Source organism: Pinus tabuliformis, chromosome 7, assembly GCF_031772625.1.
Source record: "Pinus tabuliformis cultivar Carrire ecotype Pingquan chromosome 7, CPIR1, whole genome shotgun sequence".
Taxonomy (NCBI): Eukaryota; Viridiplantae; Streptophyta; class Pinopsida; order Pinales; family Pinaceae; genus Pinus; species Pinus tabuliformis.
In genome coordinates, this window is record NC_142293.1 from 710264609 (window position 1) to 710283707 (window position 19099).

The 19099-nt window shown below is 39.3% G+C and overlaps 1 protein-coding gene across 1 annotated transcript; it reads left to right on the top strand.

Moving 5' to 3' along the window:
• Positions 1 to 1785: 1785 nt before the first annotated feature.
• Positions 1786 to 3588, top strand: LOC149249483 (uncharacterized). The gene is made up of 2 exons (XM_089456268.1): positions 1786 to 2761; positions 2876 to 3588. The coding sequence occupies exons 1-2, from the start codon at positions 2276 to 2278 to the stop codon at positions 2972 to 2974; spliced, it is 585 nt and encodes a 194-aa protein (XP_089312394.1). The 5' UTR covers positions 1786 to 2275; the 3' UTR covers positions 2975 to 3588.
• The last annotated feature ends 15511 nt before the right edge of the window (positions 3589 to 19099 follow it).

Consider the following 19099-nt stretch of genomic DNA (forward strand, 5'->3'; position numbering starts at 1 on the left):
GTTCTTTTCCAAAAATTTTAAAATTCATCTTACAATATCAATAACAATGAAAATTTGTATAAGATTTATTGATTTATAAGATTTATCCTAGTCTAAGTCATGCATGAGATATAGTATTAGACTCAACTACTAAATATAAGACTTTCACGTTTTTACTAAAGTGAATAACAAAATAGAATTACTTTCCCAAAAATAGAATTACTTTTTGAATAACTACTACTTGCATATTCACTGTGAGCACGTATGGAAGTTCTTGTCCCAACTATAATTGTCAACACTCCCTCTTAGCGAGGCAGGAATTCTACACCAATCCAAGTTTGTCACTAAATCCCTCAAACTTCTCTTTTGTCAGGGGCTTGGTCAAAATATCAACTTCCTAATAACCCATGGGAATATGTTGGAGCTTCATTGCTCCCTTCTAAACCCTATCTTATATGAAATGATATCTAATCTCTATATGTCTAGAGCTATCATGAAACACTGGATTCTCAAAGAGTTTGATACAACTATAATTATCATAATAAATGGCTATAGGCTCCAACTCATGATCAAACAATCTTACAAGTAAGTTGCAAAGCAAATGGACTTACAACTAGCGGTAACAGTTGCAATGCATTCTACCTCTACTAAGATAAGTGCCAAGAAAATCTATTTCTTGCTCCACCACAATAACATTATTGATCCCACACTAAAGTATCACTCTGGTGCTCTTCCTATCTATTGCACTACCTACCCAATTTAAGTCTGAATAACCCTGCAACTTCACTTCACCATATCCAAGATACCTCAAATACCTAAGCACATGTTTAGTTGTTACCCAATGCTCCTACCTTGGCTCCACCATGAATTAACTCAAGGTGGTCAATGCAAAACATATATCTAGCCTAGTGTTGATCAAATACATCAAGGATACTATCAGCGTCATATACGTCACGGGATCCACTAACTTTCAATCTGTTGTCACCTTCTTCAAATTAGTGATCATGGGTGTGGCCATATGTTTGTAGTCCTCTATCAAAAACCTGTTTAGGATCTAAATTGCATACTTAGCCTCCCAAAAAAAAATCTCCCCTAATCTCTACCAAACCTCCAACCCCAACAAATAATGCATCAATTCAATGCCCTTCATCTTGAACTCAACACCCATGTCTTCTTTGCACCCTATAATGAGCTTCTCTACACTTGTCAAAAGTTCAAAATAAGTCATCTACATACAACACCAAAATAAGAAAATCAATCTCAACAAATATATAATATAAGTTAAATCTAGTCCTCTCTTAGTGAAGCCCATACTTTGCAGATATCCATCAATCATGAAATACCATGCTTTTAGTGTTTGCTTGAGTCCTATTAAATTATGGTATGTTCTATGCTTAGAGAAATTTACTTCAATTTTTTCTTATTAGCCCAATGTCAATTCACAGTGTAGCAATCACATTAACATAAAGTAAAACGCTGATAGAACATAAATAAATCGACAGAAGACAAGCCAAGACAAGAGACACCAGATGTGGTGGCTAGCTAGGGACAAACCCTAATGTGGGGAAACTTTTGATCAATTCTTCTATATTCTTCAATAATTCAGCAGAGAGAGATAATACAATATCATAAATCTGTGATTTTACATCAGCAATAATACAACAACAACCAGCAAAGTCAAAGCTGGTCAAACAGCTCCAATTTGACCTCAGTTCAACCTTGAAGAACTCGATCTTCAACAGCAAACATCAGTGGCCCAAAACAACCCTCGGTGAATGGTCAAAACAACAGTCAACGAATCAGCAGCCTGCGGTCATCCCTAACCAGTCAACGATGGTTAACGTTTTGGTCAACACTGGTCAATGCAGCACCCAAACAGAAATGTGCAGATCAGATATGGTCAACACTTGGGTCAACGCATTCCCAACAACTCGATCAATGGCCAACCGCCCTCCACCTTGGTCAACGCAGCCCTGAAAGTCAACTTGATCAATTGCCAGCAGCCCTCCACCTTAGTCAACGCAACCCTGAAAGTCAACTCGATCAATGGCCAGCAGCCCTTCACCTTGGTCAACTATTCTTTGTCACACTTTTTGTTTGTTCTTTTACTTTTTATTTTTAACTGAGTCCTAAAAGTAGATCAGTGCAATATGTTTTTGGTTGACTGAGTTGTTTTTTATCTAAAGCAATTCCCTGTTTCGAGAAATATTAACTGGTATTTTCACATGTGCAGTTTGACATCCGAGGAAATGCACTTGGCCTCCTGTCAGCATACCCATTGGCACCTTTTGTCTCTATGCATCATGTAGATGTCCTTGATCCTCTATTTCCCGGTCGCAAAACTCTTGATAGTCTCCGTTACTTCATGTCAGCCATGGAGACCGAACCTGCCAGTTTTTTACAGCAAGCTATCTGTTATAACCGCACAGCGAAATTATCTTTCTCCATTTCTCTTGGCTATGTTGTTCAGGTCTTTCCAAGCATACTATTTCCCAGGGAGCTCCAAGATCCTCAGGTTACATTCCGTGCATTAAATTGGGGTGACCATGTGGCTATGGATTCAAGATCTGCCATAAGACCAATATGTGACAAGCCCATTCTCTTCTACTGGAAAGCGAATCATTTTGAAGAAGAAAGCAATAAGATTTTGAGCATATATGATAGATACCAGATGTTGGATAAAGAAAAGGAAAAGGGTCATTGCCGTTCACAAAATTTATCTCAAAAGGAAGTTCAGCAAATTCATGTTGTGCATAAACCTTTTGAACGCCATTGGCATTTAGTAGGTCATCTATGCTTTTTTTCTCAGAATTATAAATAGTATATGATGATTTTATTGATATCCTCCATTTGAATTTCTACTAAGCATCAGAGGATGTTATCTTGTTTTGTGCAGGTTCCTAGAAGACAGTGTTGTAAATTGGGAGTGGTGAAAAATGGGATCCTGCCTATTGCTTTGGATCCTTGCAAACAAGGACAGATAATTTTAAGCTAATTTAAGGGTTCAACAACGTGGGATTACTAATAACGATATAATCAAGTGGTGATAAAAAAGATTCATCTGCTTGAACTTTGTACCCACCTCAGATTGTGATGAAGATTGAAAATTCTTTCAGAACTATCCATATGAGTATTTGTTTTTGGTCAACACATTTTGTATTGAGTTCAATTTGCATGCACCTGCATTACCACTCCCACGGAGTTGAGGAGTGAAATATTTTTCATGGCTATGCAGAGGAACAGCTGTGGATCAGTACATTCTGAGAGTTTGAGGTTGTAATTCCAACTTAAATCAGGAACCCACAAATTTTTTATCCAAGCAGAGACTTGGCAATCACAGAATAAGCCCGCATATCTTTGCTGGACAGTTCTAGCACTTCTCATGTATCTATGAGTAGTCTTTTACATTGTATTATGTGTGTATTGATATTTCAACCCCATGTAATATATTATCCAAAGATATTTTTATTGCCTCCATATTGTTGTAAACGGTTCCAACTGTATTGTTTTATTTTAATGAACCATCTGCCCAACCACATATACATAAATTTATAGTTGTACAGAGGGTACCTCCACGAGATTCTCATTCTCCCTTCATCACCCTTTTGAAATATTTACTGATAATAGTCATGAAAATATGTTAGTTAGGTGTTTTGACAAATAAGACCAATTTAAAAATTTTAGCCTCTACGAGTCTGGTCAAAGCTGGTTCATTTTAACATAAGAGGATTTTCTCCTTTTGCTATGGGCTTCAATGTTGGTCGTTGCGATGCATAAATCTGGGAAATCATAACATATGATGGAGTGCAGAAGAGTAATTAAAATGTTATTTGAAAAAAATGGGAATGGCTGGGAATAATTCCATTCAGCTTGCAGCTAAGTGTCTTGCCACCATTTAAATTTTGGATAAAATGCTTCCTTGGTAGCTGAGTGGCAAGTGTCCACCACCTGTCTAAAGGTGGGATGCTGCTTACACTATACAGCCACCTGAACCAACTTAACAGCCCCCTTGCAGGTAGTGCGATAGCCATTTCTTGTGAGGAATTGAACCCTGGTGAGGGCTAAAGAAGTGCCCCACTTCCATTGATCGGGCTCAGCCGCTCACCTATCCCACCTATCCTGGCCCACCAATTAACTTAATTATATATTTATATCCAGATCTGGAATACTGGAGAAATCAGTAGTAATTGAGGACTGTACGGAATCCTTCGGATTGTCTTTCTGCTCCTGCTTTTTTAACTTGATTTTGAAAGGAATTTTGTTATCCTTCAATTGGAACTTTCTTGTGTATGTTTGAGAGTGAAAAGAATATAATGGAAGACTGAAGCTATTTCATGTGACGATGTGGAATAAGTTTGAATCATTTTATAATTTCATCATATTTCTTAGAAATGATGTCGAATTTTGTAACTTATCTTCTTGGCTGGAAGTTCAAGATCTCTCACTTCATCTTTGGAAGTTCTTGACAACTGATGGCAAAACCTTGACCAGTGGTCGGGATTTTGACAAACCAAGGTTGAAATTCAGATCTCCTGCTTCAACCTCGGAAATTCCTCTCATCTATTGTAGATTCAATGGAAGCTTGTTGGAAGGCAATAAACAGCATCGTTCATAGGGATATGAGGTGCTTGTGTGGAGTGATTGATTTGTTAAATTTATCGATGAAGATATTGATATAAAAGATTGGTGAAGAAATTGAGCTGTTAGAAATTCTTATTATGGTAGGCCTAATACCACATTTCACTCTGAATAACAAGGCTACAAATTAGAAGACTACCCTAAGGTGAACTAACCAAAAACATAAGGCTGGACTAAGGTGGTGAATAACATATATGTGGCTTCATCGTCAAAAACCCCTTGTAATTCCCAGACGGAAGCAAAAAGAAAAATCCCAACATAGTCGATCCAAGCCAGATTGGCTCATCCTTGTCTGAAACAAGATGTGCAAGTCAAAGAATATTTCTAAGGAAGACCTCGAAGTGCATCTTTTGAAGTACATACTCCTCATATGAGACCACTAAATCCCAGGGAGACAAGTCATTTTGGGAGATTTTTGGAATAAGAGGATGAAATTGTTGGATCCTCCAAGGCTCAATTAGTTTACCATGTTGAGAGCAAAAGGAATATCAATTAATTGTTCCCTGTTTAAATGATTAGTTTTATGTCATGGAATGTTGATGGGTGTTTTAGATCCCTGCAAAAAACCACAGTTAGAAAAATAAAAAGAATATGGAAAGAGTTGACAACTTGTGCCCAGAAGAAATTAAAAAGGCTTCATGCTACCGAACCCCTACAGGAAATTTGGCCTATACTATTTTTTTAACCTCTCCAAACAAGAAAGGAAAAGGTGGGACCTCAACCCTTGGAGCATCCAAGACCACATAGTTGATTGGTTATAGAACCATACATCATCTATTAAATGTTACAGGTCATCTTTTGCCTTGACAGACAAATGCTATGGATGGATAACATTTATGCTTCGAACATTGACACAATGAACAAACATGTACTATAAGGAAAAAGAGTTGTCAAAGCTACACTGGCGTATTTGTGGAGATTTCAATATGATTGTGTAGCCCAAAAGGCAAAGCTTCTCCCTATGAGATTGCATATTGAAGAAAAAGGGATTTGGTATCATTTGAAGGTCGAACTAGAGCTATATCATCCCAATTACAGATAAAGAATTAACGGAATCAGCAACAGTCTACCTGGACTAATTTATGATAAAATGACGAAATAGTATCGAAGAGACTCCGGCTATTCTATTGAGCCAAAGGTTTTGTATTCTTTCAATCATTCCAGTTTAAGCCTACTAGAGGTGGTAGTGCAGGCCATATTATTGGATGTTTCCCAATCTTATTTGAAATAGTTTGCATATACAGACTTCTAAACTTCCCTAAGATTTCCTTCAAGTTAAATGCTTCTCATTTCAAATCTCGAGCATATCTAAAAAGCATCCAGAGAGTTTGGAATATTATTCCAAGGAAACAAGGAGGGATAGGCTGGATCAACTGATGGGATGAAACAATTGCTCTCACCTCTTTTCAAAGAAGTTTTGGGTGAAAATTTCAAGTCCTAGGTGACTAATGTTCCCATGATCTCACTCAAACAAGTAGATTGCTGAATGCGTCAATCATACAATAGCTATGAAATCAAAAAGCAGAAGCATAAAAATTAATTCCATGCATACACATGTAGTTGCGTTGCTCCTGCGAATCAGCTTTTTGTTCCTCCGAAAACATTCACAAGGAAACTGCACAGATACCATAAAGCACCTTGAGCTTTTACAGCTTTCTTGGGAGGTACAATTACAGAAACAACAATCTCTGCTATACAGACTGTATGGCGGCTGTACAGCCCTGCTATATGAATTCTGAACAGCATTGTCCTTATGATTGCATGAGACTACTCCAGAGTTCGTACATTTGTATGAAACTATGAGCTGTCCAAAAACAACTATTTCCTAGTTAGCTGCAGTCTCTCTCTCTCTATTAGCCACTCAACCTACTCAACTACTCATGTGGGTTGGAAGCCTGTACCTTGCCCTGTCTTTATACTTCTAACAGAGAATCTATTTTTAATTGGAAATTTAAAAAAAATTAAACCCCCAATTTCGATTCTCTATTTAAATATTTTTAAATTCAGTAATTATTCTTTCTGTTTTTAAGTTAAATTAAAAGATTAATGTTTAATGTGTATAAGTTTTTAAAATTAAATTAAAAGTTTAATTTTTAATATTTATAAGTCTCTTTAAAATTTTAATTTTAGGACCTTTTACCCTGCCATATTATATCTTTAATATTTTCCTCTCCTATAGCTCGACTGATTCCTTTCTCCCCTTTGATTTCTGTTTCCTTTTTTAAAGAAATTTGACTCATTTTTAATAATTTTTATAATTAATTTAAAAAAAATCATAATGACTAATTTCCTCCCCATTTTATTTATTCTCCTTGCGACACCCGTCCACATCATCTCAAAGTTTTTATGAATTTCAATTTTCTATTTAAATTCACTTTTATTTTCTAATTCTTTGTTTTAAATTACATTAAAAGTTTAATTTTTAATTTGTAGAAGTCTCTTTTTAAATTAAAATAAAAGTTTTATTTTTAATTTTTATAAGACTCTTTAAAATCTTAATTTTAGGATATTTTACCCTGCCCTATCACATCTTTAATATTTTCTTCTCGTATAACACTTGACAAATTCCTTCCTCCGCTTCCTTTGATTTCGTTTCTGTTTTTTCAAGAAAATGAATTCATGTTTAATCATTTTTAATAATTAATTCATTTTTTTCAAAACAGCTAATTTCCTCCCCATTATATTTATTCTCCTCGTGGCATCGATTCACATCAACTCAAAACTTTTATGTCCCTAATGATGGGTGGAGTGTCCACTCGAAACATTGGACAAACTAAATTCACAAACACAGTTCTTTTCCAAAAATTCATCTTACAACATCAATAACAATGAAAATTTGTATAAGATTTATCGATTTATAAAATTTATCCTAGTCTAAGTCATGCATGAGATATAGTATTAGACTCAACTACTAAATATAAGACTTTCACGTTTTTACTAAAGTGAATAACAAAATAGAATTACTTTCCCAAAAATAGAATTACTTTTTGAAAATATAACTACTACTTGCATATTCACAGTGAACACATATGGAAGTTCTTGTCTTAGCTATAATTGTCAACACTCTCTCTTAGCGAGGCAGGAATTCTACACCAATCCATGTTTGTCACTAAATGCCTCAAACTTCTCTTTTGTCATGGGCTTGGTCAAAATATCAACTTCCTAATAACCCATGGGAATATGTTGGAGCTTCATTGCTTCCTTCTAAACCCTATCTCATATGAAGTGATATCTAATCTCTATATGTCTAGACCTATCATGAAACACTGGATTCTCAAAGAGTTTGATACAACTATAATTATCATAGTAAATGGCTATAGTCTCCAACTCATGATCAAACAATCCTACAAGTAAGTCGCAAAGCAAATGGACTTACAACTAGTGGTAACAGTTGCAATGCATTCTACCTCTACTAAGATAAGTGCCAAGAAAATCTATTTCCTGCTCCACCACAATAACATTATTGATCCCACACTAAAGTATCACTCTGGTGCTCTTCCTATCTATTGCACTACCTACCCAATTTAAGTCTGAATAACCCTGCAACTTCACTTCACCATATCCAAGATACCTTAGATACCTATGCACATGTTTGGTTGTTACCCAATGCTCCTACCTTGGCTCCACCATGAATTAACTCAAGGTGGTCAGTGCAAAACATATATCTAACCTAGTGTTGATCAAATACATCAAGGATTCTATCAGTGTCATATACATCACGGGATCCACTAACTTTCAATCTGTTGTCACCTTCTTCAAATTAGTGATCATGGGTGTGGCCATATGTTTGTTGTCCTCTATCAAAAACCTGTTTAGGATCTAAATTGCATACTTAGCCTCCCAAAAAAAATCTCCCCTAATCTCTACCAAACCTCCAACCCCAACAAATAATGCATCAATTCAATGCCCTTCATCTTGAACTCAACAACCATGTCTTCTTTGTACCCTATATTGAGCTTCTCTACACCTGTCAAAAGTTCAAAACAAGTCATCTACATACAACACCAAAATAAGAAAATCAATCTCAACAAATATATAATATAAGTTAAATCTGGTTCTCTTTTAGTGAAGCCCATACTTTGCAGATATCCATCAAACATGAAATACCATGCTTTTAGTGTTTGCTTGAGTCCTGTTAAATTATGGTATGTTCTATGCTTAGAGAAATTTACTTCAATTTCTTCTTATTAGCCCAATGTCAATTCACAGTTTAGCAATCACATTGACATAAAGTAAAATGCTGATAGAACATAAATAAATCGACAAAAGACAAGCCATGACAAGAGACACCAGATGTGGTGACTAGCCAGGGACAAACCCAAATGTGGGGAAACCTTTGATCAATTCTTCTATATTCTTCAATAATTCAGGAAAGAGAGAGAGATAGTACAATATCACAAATCTGTGATTTTATATCAGCAATAATACAACAACAACCAGCAAAGTCAAAGCTAGTCAAACAATGCCAATGCGACCTCAAGTCAACCTTGAAGAACTCGATCTTCAACAACGAACTTTAGTAGCCCAAAACAACCCTCAGTGAATGGTCAAAACAACAATCAATGAATCAACAGCCTGCAGTCATCCCTAACCAGTCAACGATGGTCAACGTTTTGGTCAACGCTGGTCAATGCAGCACCTAAATAGAAATGTGTAGATCTGATATGGTCAACACTTGGGTCAACGCATTCCCCAACAACTCAATCAATGGCTAGCATCCCTCCAACTTGGTCAACGCTAACCTAAAAGGTCAACGCTGCCCTAGAAACAAAAAAATCGTCCTCCTAGCACGTGTGAGAGAAACTGCTCCTACGCTGGCCCAATAAGACTAAGAGAGAGAAGATGAAGAGATGAGTGATGGTGAAATGAGGCACAATGTCTCCTTCCTTTATATGCAACATTGAGGTTTAGCTGGGGTGTGCCACACACTTTAACTTGTTGGCTGACCTTGACAAATTGTCAAGAAATACAAATAAATTCATATCTCCAGGAATATATGTTGGAATCAGATGATCGTTAGATCAATCCTACACCTCTCGACGAGAGGAATCTAAGAAAAATATCAGCTACCATATATAAGATGACCCACATGGAGTTTAGCCCTAGTTGCCAATTTTAACACTCCCTCTCAACTAGGGAGAACTCCATCTACTAATCCATCTGTGTGTCAGTACTATCTCTACCATCAAATGCATTGCCCTACACTGCTCGGCTCTGCTATGCTCTACTATGTTGAACTATGAAGAAGAAGAAATGATCGAGGATGTATCATACCATCCTCTACTGACCCGAAGTCAATCCCAAATAAAAGGGAGTGCCCAATAGCGCTCTTACTGACCCAAAGTCAGTCCCAATGAAGAGATTGTGTCATACCACTTTTACTGTTCCCAGATCAGTTCCAAAAGAGAATGAGTTATATCACTCTTACTGACCCGAAATCAGTTCCAATTGATCCCAAATCAATGTCATCCTAGCATAGGGAGTACGGTAGATACACAATGCGTCCATCGGTACTACTATGGTCCCTATCCTCATTTCCCTACTCATTGGCCAAATGAGAGGTACTTCCCATGAGTCCCAGACTGCATGGGTAGGATGCCTCGGCAGGAGAAGGATGAACCACTCATCCTGCCTACAAGTCGCCACGGGGTATCACAAGGGAAGGCTGAACCATTTACCCTGTACACAGTGCACCACTAGGGGAGGGTGAGTTGCCCTATGGTCGCTCGTCGCTCCAAGAAGTACCCCAAGCCCCCCGAAGCTCCCAGAGCTCAATGTATGCATCACATAGGACCCTCATTAGAGGGTCTCTCAACGACTCCTAGTCTTTTTCGGAAAGTCAAGAATTTGACCTTTCCCAGGGGCTTCATCAAAATGTCGACGACCTACTTATCTGTACCAATATGATGGAGCGTTATTGCTCCTCGTTGTACCATATCCCGAATAATGTGGTACCTGATATCGATGTGCTTGGAGCGATCATGAAATACGAGATACTCGGATAAATGAATCCCACTCTAGTTGTCGCAAAGGATCACATAGTATCCAATGTATGTCCAAACAGCTCACTGAAGAGCTTCCTCAACCAGACAGCCTCACAAGAGGCCATACTCGCAGTAATGTACTCTTCCTCAGCGATGCCCAAAGCCATCGACTTTTGCTTCCTGCTCATCCAGGAGATCGAGGCAGAACTGAAAGAGAAATAGCACCCGAAAGTGCATTTTCGGTCCACCACATTGCCTACCCAATCAGCATCAGAATATCCATGTAGCCTCACATCTCCATCAGTGTATCTCTACCCATAAGTGATTGTGCACCGAAGATATCTTAGAAGATTCTTGGCACCAATCCAATGTGAGTGATGAGGCTCAACTATATATTGGCTCAGCGTGTTGACTGCAAATCATATATCTGGACGGAAGTTCACCAAGAACATTAATGCTCCTATGAGTTGACGATACTCAGTAGCATTTCCCAAAGCAGGTCCGGCAACACTACCGCATAATTTCTTGAAGTTAAGCTCCATCGGGGTAGTCACGGGCTTGGAGTCCACCATACTGTATCTCTCCAATATATTTACCACGTATTTTCCTTGAGATAGAAAAATCTCCCCCTGCTTCTGCCAGACTTCCATCCCTAGGAAATAGTGCATCAGTCCTAGGTCCTTCATCTCAAATTCGGAAGCCAACTCCCTCTTACATTTGTGAATGAGAGGGCCTGCACCTGTTAGAAAGAGGTTGTCAACATACAACACCAGTATGAGAGGCTTATCATCCTCAACCTTAAAGTAAAGGTTTGGATCGGCTTCACTCCTAGTGAATCCCAACATCAAGTAGTTATCGATCCTCTCATACCAAGCTCGGGGTGCTTGCTTCAGCCCATAGAGGACTTTCTTCAACCTGCATACATGAGATTCCCGATTATGAATCTCAAACCCCTCGGGTTGTTCCACATAGACTTCCTCTTTAATCGAACCATGCAAGAACGCGGTCTTGACATCCATTTGATGTAGGTTCCATCCTTGCGAAGCAGCAAGGGTTATGATCAAGCAAATGGTGGTGTATCGGGCAACAGGTGCAAATATCTCGTCATAATCTATACCTTCCTTTTGAAAGAAGCCACGAGCGACAAAGCGAGCCTTATACTTTTCAGCACTCCCATCAACTCCATGCTTTATTTTGTAAAGCCACTTCGAGGTGACAACTGTTTTGTCTTGGGGTCTAGGGACCACATCCCAGACATCGTTCTTCATGATGGACTCGTATTCCTCATTCATAGCATCCTTCCATACTTGATGCTTCACAACTTCTTCGAACAATGAAGTCTCATTTTGAATAATGGTGCTCATAATGGTCAAGTATCCCTGATACCCGGTCGGCTTCTTACTTTCACGGAAAGTCCCCCTGGGTGCAATATGTCCTTCAGCATCATCAAGTGTCCCCCTAAGCCATGAGGGCCTCTTCCTAGAAGAGGAAGGCTCTTGTAGAGGGGGATCAATAGGATCCATAGGCTCTTCCACATCGGGCATCGTCTCATCTTCCTTTTCATCCGACTTCTTGGTGTCAGCTTCTTTATCTTTTCTCAGAATAGGAAGATTGTCAGCCTTGCTAAGAGCCATATCTTCATCAAAGGTGACATCATGACTTATCTCGAATTCCCTTTGACCAACCACATAGATTCTATATCCCTTAGAAGTTTCTCTATAGCCCATGAAGATTTCCTTCTTTCCAGATGCACCCAATTTGTTTCTTTTCTCTTTCAGCACATGAAAATATATGGGACTTCCAAAAATTATAAAATGAGAGACATCAGGTTTCTTACCAGTGAACATCTCTTCGGGAGTCTCGGAATCCAATGCTTGATGAGGGCAACGGTTTTGAACATATACGGCGGTATTCGCAGTTGCGGCCCATAGAAACTTCGAAAGCCTTTGATCATGGAGCATGGAACGAATAGCTTCCAAAATCGTACGGTTCTTCCTTTCCGCCACACCATTCTGCTCAGGAGTGTATGGTGTTGTGGTCTCCCTATTAATGCTAGCTTCCTTGCAAAAGTCATGGAACTCATTGGATTCATTCTCAGTCCCATTATCAATCCTTAAGATCTTGATCCTCTTCTCAGTTGATTCTCGATCAAGGCTTTGAAGTGACGGAACCAGGAGAACACTTCATCCTTCTTTTTCAAGAAGTATATCCAAGTCTTGCGAGAATAATCATTTGTAAAAGTGAGAAAATATAAATATCCTCCCAAAGAATTCACAGTCATCATACCAAATATGTCGGAGTGAACCAACTGCAAAATGTCGGAGATCTTGCTATGGATTGAGGGGAATGGTCCCCTTTTGAGTTTTCCTTCAGCACACCCCGGACATACACCTTCTTTCTCTACTTTCAACTCGGGCATCCCGGTCACCATCTGTCTCACATCGATTAGAGCCTTATAATGAAGGTGGGCAAACCTCCAGTGCCATAGTTCAAACTGAAGAGTTGTGTTGCAAGACATGACTCCCAATGGACTTCCTCCAACTTGATATAAAGAGTCAACTCGAAACCCAAGAGTGAAAGCATATTTAAAATTCTTTTTCCACACATGTACCTTGCCATCGATGAAGGCCACCTTGTAGCCTTTGTCTTCCATTGCCGAAATGGACACCAGGTTCTTCTTGAGATCAGGTACATATAGGAATTCTTGCAAATGAATTGTGTTACCCTGATTTAATTGAAGAGTAACATTCCCTACACCCTTTACGGGATAAGTGGAATTGTCGCCAAGAATAATCTCCAAGTTTGTCTCCTTCTCTATTAGATTAGAGAGAGGTTCCTTGTAACCAGTGAAGTGCCTAGAGGCACCACTATCAATAAGCCAATTGCCCAACGAGTTTGGAGGAGAGGTAGTGGACAAGTCCGATATCAGATAATATTCGTCTTGCTTATTGTTAACAACATTTGATTCATACCTGGAGTTCCTTGCTTTCTTGGAGGGTTGACCACTTCCTTGATTTCTAGCATTCCTCTTTCCTTTGCCATTGAACCTACCATTCCTTTGATTGTGGTTGGAGTTGCCTCGTGAGTGATTTTGATCATCGTCATGAGATGTGCCCTTCCTATTTGGACACTCCTTCGCATAGTGGCCAAATTTATTGCAAGCAAAGCATCGTCTCTTTCTTCCACCCTTCGATCCGGCCTTTCCTTTGAATTAAGACCCAAAAGTATTTCTCCTTTTAGCATGAGAGGAGAAAGCAATGGGGTTGCCTGAATAAAGGCATTTCTTGCTCTATCATCCTTGTCTCTTATTGAATGCATCTCGCCATCAATTCCTCAAATCCCAGAATTTGATCATTGTTGAGAAGAGTGGTTCTAAATACATACCATTCGGATGGGAGCCCTCCAAGTGTAGTGATAGTCAATTCCCTATCAGCAATGACTTCTCCAATCGATAGGAGATCATTCTTGATCTCAGTGATCCTTAAGAAGTAGGATTGAATATCCTCGTCTTTGCCCTTCTTAATATCCTTCAGCTTATTCTTGAGGAACAAAACTTGATTTGCATCACTAACTCTAAACAAGCTTACCAGTCTATCGTAGATCTCCTTGAAGGTGTTCAGCTCAGAAACGTAGGCCACCAGGCACTTGTCAATAGAGTCTCGGATGATCTTCTTCGCTTTGACTTCACCCTTAGTGTACTTCTTCCTTCTAGCAGCCGGTGCATTTGATGGAGGTTCTATAATTCTGCCTCTCACATAGTCCAACACTTCCTGCTCTTCCAATGTCAAATCAAGAGACATCTTCCATCTGTGATAGTCAGACTTTTCACGGAGCTTGTCTTCGGCAGGGAAGTGTGATGAGGAACCCATGAAGTCTTTTGACTTTCTCCAACAGTCTTTGGTGATTTCTCTTGCTCTTGTTCTTGCTTGGGTTTTGTCTTCACCTCAGCTCTGATACCATGTTAAATTATGGTATGTTCTATGCTTAGAGCAATTTACTTCAATTTCTTCTTATTAGCCCAATGTCAATTCACAGTTTAGCAATCACATTAACATAAAGTAAAACGTTGATAGAACATAAATAAATCAACAGAAGACAAGCCAAGACAAGAGACACCAAATGTGGCGGTTAGCTAGGGACAAACCCCAATGTGGGGAAACCCTTTGATCAATTCTTTTATATTCTTCAATAATTCAGCAGATAGAGAGAGATAGTACAATATCACAAATCTGTGATTTTATATCAGCAATAATACAACAGCAACCAACAAAGTCAAAGCTGGTCAAACAACTCCAATTTGACCTCAAGTCAACCTTGAAAAACTCGGTCTTCAACAGCAAACATCAGCAGCCCAAAACAACGCTCGGTCAATGGTCAAAACAACAGTCAATGAATCAGTAGCCTACGGTCAGCCCTAACCAGTCAACGTTTTGGTCAATGCAGCACCCAAACAGAAATGCGCAGATCAGATATGGTCAACACTTGGGTCAACACATTCCCCAGCAACTCGGTCAATGGCCAGCAGCCCTGCAACTTGGTCAACACAGCCCTGAAAGTCAATGCTGCCCTAGAAATAGAAAATCTATCCTCCTTCTAGCATGTGTGAGAGAAACTGCTCCTACGCTGGCCCAATAAGATTAGGAGAGAGAAGGTGAAGAGATAAGTGATGGTGAAATGAGGCACAATGTCTCCTTCCTTTATATGCAACGTTGAGGTTTAGCTGGGGGTGTGCCACACACTTTAACTTGCTGGCCGACCTTGACAAATTGTCAAGAAATACAAATAAATTCATATCTCCATGAATATATGTCGGAATCGGATGATCGTTAGATCAATCCTACACCTCTTGATGAGAGGAATCCAAGAAAAATATTAGCTGCCATAAATAAGATGACCCACATGGACTTTGGCCCTAGTTACCAATTTTAACAAGTCCACATAAGGATTTCTTAAGCCTGCACAAATGGGACCCCTTCCCATTTACCTCAAATCCTTAAGGCTACTCTATGTACGGTTATTTCCTCAATGATCCCATTAAGGAAAGTCGTCTTCACATCCATCTGATGTATCTTCCACCCCATAAATGAAACCAAGGACATAACAACTCTAATATAAGTGTACCTAGTGACTTGAGCAAATGTCTTCTCATAGTCCACTCCCTGTAACTGGGAGAACCCTCTCACCATAAACCTCAATTTGAATTCTCAATGTTGCAATCTGCAACATGCTTGATCTTGTAGAGTCACGTGAAACTCACAACAAGCTTCCCCTTTGATCTTGGCACTATGTCCCAAACATCATTATTCATGGTGGAGGTGTACTCCACTATGGCATCTTTCCATACCTACTAGTCTACTGACTCTTCAAAACTGGAAGGCTCAAAATATAGAATGTTGCTCATCAATGCCATATAGTCTAGAAACATCTTCAAGGGTATTCTCTCTCTGAATGTGCTCTTAGGAGTTTAAATATGCTCCTAAGCATATTTCAATATGTAATTGAACCATTGAGCTCTCCTAACAAAAATGGAAGGGTCTATTATCTTCTCCTCTTCACCTAAAGGCTATTGCACTGCACTGGAAATCATTGATGACCCTCGTTGAACCTTCAAAACGTGTGGCTTCTCATCCTTTATCACTGGAATAGACTCATGTGAGTTCTTGGTTGCAAAATCTTTCTCAAACTTTACATCACGATTCACTATTGTCTTCCTCACCTCTAGAAGATAGACCCTATAAGACTTTGAAGTTTCACTATAACCCACTTAAACCCTTCGTGTTATAAGGCTCCAACTTGGTCCTCTTCTCTACCAGTACGTAGATATAAACTGGGCAATCAAAGAAGCGGAAATGACTCACCTCTCGCTTCACATCAATGAATGCCTCCTATGGTGTCTTTTCCTCCAAAATCGTATGAGGACACTAATCCTAGATGTAGATCATTGTGTTGCATGCCTCTACCCAAAGAAACATCAACAAGTCTAGTAATGTATCATGGCCTTAGCAACCCCTATGATGGATTGATTCTTCCACTCTACAACCCTATTCTGCTATGGGTTGCACAAAATTATCAAGTCCATTTTGATTCCTACCTTCTTGCAAAAACCACCAAATTCCTTGGAGGGATATTATCCCCCACTATCCAATCTCAATATTTTTATCTTCTTTCCTATTTGGTTTTCGACTAGATCTTCGAACTCCTGAAACTTGCTAAAGTCCTCATCCTTGGTTTTTAAGAATTAGATCTAAGTCTTGCAAGAAAAATCATCAATAAAGAAAACATAATACATGCTACTTTTTATTGATGCTACTGACATCAATCCACCAACATCCCAATGTACTAGGTCTAGAATCCCATTAGATTAATTATTGTTACTAGGAAAAGAAGCCTTGGCATGCCTTCCAAGAATGCACCCTCTATATACACCATGCTACTCAATACTGAACTCTAGAAGACTTGTGACTATCTCCCTCAAAATAGGAAACACGATATGATGTGTCACATCCTTTATGCCACTCTTCACACAAGTTTTCATTATCATGCACAAAAGCCCGAACAAGCTCACCCTACAACCTATTGATTTGGGGTAGCATCGGATGTGCTCTAGCCATGAAAATTGGTGGAGAGGCTAAAGCACATGAGATCTCCAAGACCCATAAATGGTTTGGACAAATTGTACCCGGTTTGGGAGATATTAAAATAATTAATATTTTTAATGGAGTTCCTAAGTCTAAACTTAGGAAAAATAAAATATTAATGGGTATTAATATAAAACTGGGTTAGACAGTTCCAAAAGTCATAGATCAAGCCAAATCTAATCTTAGCCATTGATTAGAGAGTTAATCCCGGCCGTTGAAGGACCAACGAGAAAAGTATAAGAGGAGGCTTGATGGTCAGTTGGAAGATACACTGAGGGAGACAAGTCAATTCGATCTCTGAAGTGGGGTTAGCTGAGAAATTCGAACTAGTGGTCTAGAGAGCAACAAGAGGCAGCGGGTAGGGAACAGAGAATCAGGAAGAGCACCAGAAGACCAGCGCAGAGGTTCGAGAGGCAGAGCATAGCCTCTTAGGCAGCAGACTGCGCAGTCACTGGAGGGCTTGCGTGGGTGACGTAAAGAGGCCCAGCGTTGACGCAGAGAGGCAGGAGCTAACGCAGAGGGTCTGGGAGCTGCATAGAGACCAAAAAGCCTGACACTAAAACTGGGAGAAGTGCTGGAGAATTTTTCTCTATTGGGTAAGCCAGTTTGGTACCCGGTTGTACTGAAGAATTGCTGAATAATAAAATCCCCCTTTGCTGCACCGGTTTTCCCACATTGGGTTTTTCCGGGGACAATTGTCCAAAAAATCTGTGTTGATGTGTTGATTCTTGTGCATGTGTTGTTTCTGTATTATGGTGTGATATTTGCAACAAAATTTATTTTAATGTTTACTGAAGGGTTTTTGTAAATAACATATTGAGAAAATAAGTAGGTAAAATAAATCAGTTGTTGCAGTGATAGAATTTTCACATGGTACCAGAGGAAGTAATGAAACACAGTGAGGGAAAATCAATCATGGGTCAAGACCATGATGCAGAGGCATTTACATTAGGAGACTCACACAGATTTTTAGAAAATTGCACAAGAGACAGTAATTTCGATTTCTCTATGTTGGCTTCTAGGCTGGAAAAAGTGGCTTATGTGACTAGCTCTGCATCATCAGAGGTATGGTATATAGGCAATGGAGCCTCTTGGCATATGACAGAAATCCGGGAATGTTTCTCAGATTATCAGGAGGAGAAGATGAACTTTCGGATCAGCATGGGGAACAAGGCAAAGTGTACTCCAGTAGGGAGGGGTACCATAGTTTTTCAGACAAAAACGGGAGAGCGGTTCCGTGCTACCAATGTACTACATGTACTAGGATTGGGGATGAACTTACTTTCCGTGTCGCAACTTCAAGGCAAAGGCTATGACGTTTTCTTCATCAAGGAGAAAGGACTCGTCAAACACCCGAGTTGGAAAAATAAGGTGCAGAACGGGATCAAAAGTAACACGTTGTACAAACTACAACTAGAATCACCAATGGCACTATTAGGCAGTCATTGAGACAAGGATTTGAACGAACTATGGCACAAAAGAATGGGACATTTGCACCATGGGGCTCTACGAATTCTCAGGAACACTGTAACAGGAGTTCTGGATCTTAGTACGGAACGAGATGATGTATGCAGAGGATGTGCTCTGGGAAAGTATGCCAAAGAAGCATTTCCTAGAAGTAAAAACAGGGCCAAGAGTGTACTAGGATTGATACACTCAGATATCTGCGGACCTATGTCCACTAAAGCTCTTAGTGGTGCCGAGTACTTCCTCACCTTCATTGATGACCACTCAAGGAAAACTTGGATTTATTTTATGAAAACCAAGGACGAGGTTTTCTGTCGATTCAAAGAGTTCAAGGCTCTGGTGGAGAATCTGATTGGGAAGAAAATAAAATTTTTGCGCTCAGATAATGGTGGA